This window comes from Scyliorhinus torazame, chromosome 25 (genome assembly GCF_047496885.1).
Source record: "Scyliorhinus torazame isolate Kashiwa2021f chromosome 25, sScyTor2.1, whole genome shotgun sequence".
Lineage (NCBI taxonomy): Eukaryota > Metazoa > Chordata > Chondrichthyes > Carcharhiniformes > Scyliorhinidae > Scyliorhinus > Scyliorhinus torazame.
Window position 1 is genome coordinate 15,888,314 of NC_092731.1, and position 5,498 is coordinate 15,893,811.

The following is a 5,498-nucleotide window of genomic DNA, read 5'->3' on the forward strand; positions in this document are numbered from 1 at the left end:
GAAACGGTACGTGCGGCCAAGAGCCAGTGTATAAAGCTATGTAAATATACCATCTTGCCATGTATATATCTTGCTCAGGGAGATTTTGCGTTATTTTGTTACGGGGGGGAGGGGGGTTATTGTTTGTAAGGGGAAAAAAATTGTGTTGTTAAAAAAACCTTAATAAAAATATTTTTTTTAAAAGAGAGAGAGAAACAAGTGTGTGAGAGAGGGAGAGAGAGAGGAGTGTGTGGAGAGAGAGAGAGAGAGTGTGAAGAGAGTTTCAAAGCAGATTAAAAAAAAACTTTTTAGAGTACCCAATTAATTTTTTCCAATTAAGGGGCAATTTAGCGTGGGCCAATCCACCTACGCTGCACATCTTTGGGTTGTGGGGGTGAAACCCACGCAGACACGGGGAGAATGTGCAAACTCCACACGGACAGTGACTCAGAGCCGGGATCGAACCTGGGACCTCGGCGCCGTGAGGCAGCCGGGCTAACCACTGCGCCGCCGTGCCGCCCTGTTTCAAAGCAGGTTTGAAGTATTATCAAGTGAGCTCGACTGCTTTCTGTTGCCAGGGGAATGGGAGCTCAGTTTGTTATTCATTTGTGCGACGTGGGCTTCACTGGGCCGGGCCCCGCATTGTATTGCCCACCCCTAATTGCCCCTCAAACGGAGCATCTCGCTCGGCCATTCCAGAGGGACAGTTAAGAGTCAACCGCATTGCGGTGGGGGTAACGGGTCCAAATCCCACCATGAAAACCGGGGAGAATTTAAATTCGGTTTGTTAAATAAATCTGGGAGGAAATCTGCCGTCCTTACCCGGTCTGGCCTACATGTGACTCCAGACCCACAGCAAATGTGGTTGACTTTTAACTGCCCCCCTCTGAACTGGCCAAGCGAGACACTCAGTTCAAAGGTAATTAAATATGGGCAACAGTGGGGCAGCACGGTAGCATTGTGGGTAGCACAATTGCTTCACAGCTCCAGGGTCCCAGGTTCGATTTTGGCTTGGGTCACTGTCTGTGCGGAGTCTGCACGTCCTCCCCGTGTGTGCGTGGGTTTCCTCCGGGTGCTCCGGTTTCCTCCCACAGTCCAAAGATGTGCAGGTTAGGTGGATTGGCCATGATAAATTGTCCTTAGTGTTGGGTGGGGTTACTGGGTTATGGGAATAGGGTGGAGGTGTTGACCTTGGGTAGGGTGCTCTTTCCAAGAGCCGGTGCAGACTCGATGGGCCGAATGGCCTCCTTCTACACTGTAAATTCTATAAAATGGTGACCCAGCCCAGTGACCCCCACATCCATTGAATGGATTTAAATAGACTCCCAGAGGAGCCTCAGGAATAGTGATGACCCCTGGGTTCAAGCGCTGGTCTCTGTTGTACTTTTCCAGTCAGGCCTGACTGTAGTGCAACAACCCGCATTTATGTAGCGCCTTTGACATTTCGGGGCGCTTTACAGGGGTGGTACCAGCTGACGTTTGACACTAAGCCACGTACGGAGATATGTGGACAGATGACCAAAAGCCTGGTGAGAGAGGTTGGGGTTTTAAGAAGTGACTTGGAGGAGGACGGAGCGAGGCTGCGGCGAGGTTTAAAGAGGGAATTGCAAAGCTCGGGGCCCCCAGGAAGCTGAACGCGCTGCCGCCAATGGCGGAGTGATGGACGTCGGGGGACATGCAAGCCGCCAGAGCTGGAGGCCGACATCGGGCTGCTTGGCAGGACTAGGTTAGTGGTGACATAGGGACGTGGGGAGGATTGCTGATATTCATTACCTGAGCACAGACTGTCGGCTCAAGAGAGCTAGCCCTCTCCCCTCTTGAGTCAGAAAGTTGTGGGTTCAAGCCCCAGAACAGAGGCCTCACGGTTAAATCGAGGCCGACTCTCGCAGTGCAGTACCGAGGGGGTGCCTCACTGCTGGAGGGGCCGTCTTTTGTTTGTGACTTCAAACCGAGGCCTGTGATGACATACATAAAGCAGCTATGTACATAATGTTATGCACGGCCTCCGACCACCAGGTGGCAGTGTTAACCCACCACGTGACACTGGTTCTGGGAGTTGGGAGTAGGTCGTGCTGGGAGACAGACGTATTTTGCAGCGGCTCTACAATAGGTAATTCGTGTTGGTAGTTCATTATTTTATTTATCTTAATTATCTTAATCACATAGTTGTTAAATAATAAATTATTTAAATTAGATGCTCTGTAGTTTATCATTGACTTTGGCCAGTCTACGGAACAGGATAAGGCCCAGTCGGCCCTCTCAGTGAAAGAGAAAGATCCCACGACTGATATTTTGAAGAAGAACAAGGGGAGTGACCAGGGGTGCCCTGGCAACATTTAACCATCAGCCAACAACTAAAACCAGGCTAGCCAGTGGTTATCGCATTGCTCTTGTGGGATTTTGCTTTTTTCAAAATGGCTGCCACATTTCCTACATCATCACAGTGACTACACCTCCAAAGATACTTTTGTTTGCTGTAAGGCGCTTTGGCATGCCCTCAGGCAGTGAGAGGTGCTATATAAATGCAAGTCTTTCAGGAGCAGGTAAGGGGAATGTCGGTCAGTGGAGCCAGCGGCCATTAACCCAGTTCGAGGCTTACCTTCAGGTCCCGGTGCACAATGTTCCTCTGGTGACAGTACTGCACAGCAGATACAATCTGAAAACAAGTCAAACCACCATCAATCCTTACCCTGCTCTGGACAAACATCAGCCCCCTCAGGCCAGCTGTCATTCACAAAGGCTCTCAATCCGAACAGGAAGACCTTACCCACCCGCTCCTCAAACCGCCCCGCATGGCCCAGTTTGTAGAGGTGCTACTCAGACACACAGACCGGGGCAATCCCAGAGTAAATGTGTCCTGTGCGCCATGGGTCAGTGTCACGGGCATCTACCCCCTCAGCACTCACTGGGTGAGGCAGCCCACTGCTCGCATTAACGACTCACCCGAGAGAAAACTTCTGATGTACTGAAATTTTCAATCTCCGTGAGGATAGAGAGAGAACGAACAGGAGAAAGAGGATAAGGGAGAGAGAGAGAGAGAGAGAGAGAGAGAGAGCGAACACAAACGGGGGAGAGAGAGAGAGAGAGAGAGAAAAAGAGAGAGAATGAACAGAAGAGAAAGAGAGTGGGAGGAAGCGAAAGGGAGTGGGAGAGAAAGAACAAACAGGAAAGAGGGAGAGCGTGAGAGCAAGAGAGCGAGAAACAGACAGAGGGAGGGAAATGGGAGAACAAACGATTTGATTTGATTTATTATTGTCACATATATTAGTAAACAGTGAAAAGTATTGTTTCTTACATGCTGTACAAACAATGCACACCGTACATAGGGAAGGAAGGAGAGACTGCAGAATGTAATGTTACAGTTATAGCAAGGTGTAGAGAAAAGATCAACTTAATACGAGGTAGGTCCATTCAAAAGTCTGATGGCAGTAGGGAAGAAGCTGTTCTTGAGTTGGTTGGTACGTGACCTCTAACTTTGGTATGTTTTTCCTGACGGAAGAAGGTGGAAGAGAGTATGTCCGGGGTGCGTGGGGTCCTTAATTATGCTGGTTGCCTTTCCGAGGCAGCGGGAATTATAGATAGAGTCAATGGATGGGAGGCTGGTTTGCGTGATGGACTGGGCTACATTCACGACCTTTTGTAATTTCCTGCGGTCTTGGGCAGAGCAGGATCCATACCAAGCTGTGATACAAGCAGAAAGAATGCTTTCCATGGTGCATCTGTAGAAGTTGGTGAGGGTCGTAGCTGACATGCCAAATTTCCTTAGTCTTCTGAGAAAGTAGAGTCGTTGGTGGGCTTTCTTAACTATAGTGTTGGCATGGGGGGGACCAGGACAGGCTGTTGGTGATCTGTACACCTAAAAACTTGAAGCTCTCGACCCTTTCTACTTCGTTTCCATTGATGTAGACAGGGGCATGTTCGCCACTACACTTCCTGAAGTCGATGACAATCTCCTTCATTTTGTTGACATTGAGGGAGAGATTATTGTCGTCGCACCAGTTCACCAGATTCTCTATCTCATTCCTGTCTCGTCATTGTTTGAAATCCGACCCACTACGGTGGTGTCATCGGCAAATTTGAAAATCGAGTCGGAGGGGAATTTGGCCACACAGTCATAGGTGTACAAGGAGGTATAAAACGAGAGAGAGAAAGAGAGGGGGATAAAGAAGGGAGAGGACGAACAGAGACAGAGAGAGAGAGAGAGACATGAACAGGAGAGAACGAAACAAAGAAGGAAAAGTGGGCTGAAGGAATGGAAAAGGATAGAGAGATCGAAAAAACTCCAGGGCAACCCAAGAAAATGCGTGAGAGACATGGAGAGAGAGAGTGAGAAGAGGGAAGAAAATGGAGGAAAAAAGGATGAGAGAGAGAGAGGAACAAGAGAGTGTGGGGAAGAGAGAGCAAAGGCAGACAAGAGGAAAGAGGTGAAATGAAATGAAATGAAAATCGCTTATTGTCACAAGTAGGCTTCAAATGAAGTTACTGTGAAAAGCCCCTAGTCGCCACATTCCGGCGCCTGTTCGGGGAGGCTGTTACGGGAATCGAACCGTGCTGCTGGCCTGCCTTGGTCTGCTTTCAAAGCCAGCAATTTAGCCCTGTGCTATACAGCCCCAGAGGCGGAGCAGAGGCAGAGATAGAAATACAGAAGGAGGAAAACTAAACATTCAAACTGACAAGAAAAGACAACATAAGGCCAGGAAAAGAAGTCGCACCTGCCGGAACTTGGCTCTGGCCTCCTTCTCCTTCATCCTCCCATGGGACACGAGGTAGTCGAATACTTCACCTGTGGGGGTAAAACAAGAGGTTACCGTCCTCGTCCACCTGTATCAGAGGCTGAAACATCTTCCCCCCCCCCTCCAATCAGTTAATTCTGGGGGAAATTCTGCCCCACCCCCGCCACACACACACACATTTATAATCCACCGATTAGGCCAAAAAGCCTGACAGCTAGGCTTCTTGATTAAGCGGCTGATTGAGGCCTGCACCTGACTCGAGGCCATTTTGGACGATTCTAGACCTTCAACCAATCAGGCAATGATGTGGCTACTCACCTAGCAATGGGTGCAGGAAGACAGGACGCCATGAGGGCGTACATGACCTGGTGGCCAATGGCGGGGAATTTGGACCAGGCTGCGGTGGGGAGGGGGGGGGGGAAGATGTGGTGCGGCTGGAGGCCACCAGGCCAGAATGGCGCGGAACCATTCGGCCCATCCAGTCCGTGCTGGCCCCCCTGCAGAGCAATCCTGTCAAACCTCTTCTTGGGATGGAGTCAGTCACTATTGGCAGCCCCAGCAAGAGGGGCGAGATGAGGTCACAACATGCGGTGAGTGTAGTGCGATTGGGAGGAACTATAATTCCCCAAGTTCCCCCACCCCAAGGGATTTTTCCCTCACCTGGGGCTGCACCCCCTGTTGGGGAGACCCCTGCCACCCGACGAAAATGTCAGTCGGGATCACGCTCAGAAAAATGCCCCCCCCCCCCCCCCCCACCCAAAGAAGATATCCTTCTCCCATTCTCAA

The 5,498-nt window shown here is 50.1% G+C and overlaps 1 protein-coding gene across 2 annotated transcripts in view; it reads right to left on the minus strand.

Annotated features, from left to right (window-relative positions):
• The window catches only part of LOC140402355 (MAP/microtubule affinity-regulating kinase 4-like), a 58,806-nt gene extending 54,048 nt beyond the window's left edge, over positions 1-4,758 (minus strand). For both annotated transcript variants that reach the window (XM_072490077.1, XM_072490078.1), the window contains exons 1-2: positions 4,692-4,758; positions 2,579-2,635 (exon numbers count right to left, since the gene is read on the minus strand). In XM_072490077.1, coding sequence (XP_072346178.1) covers positions 2,579-2,635; positions 4,692-4,727 — 93 coding nt within the window. In that variant the 5' untranslated portion in view covers positions 4,728-4,758. The remainder of the gene's footprint in view (positions 1-2,578; positions 2,636-4,691) is intronic.
• Between the last annotated feature and the right edge of the window lie 740 nt (positions 4,759-5,498).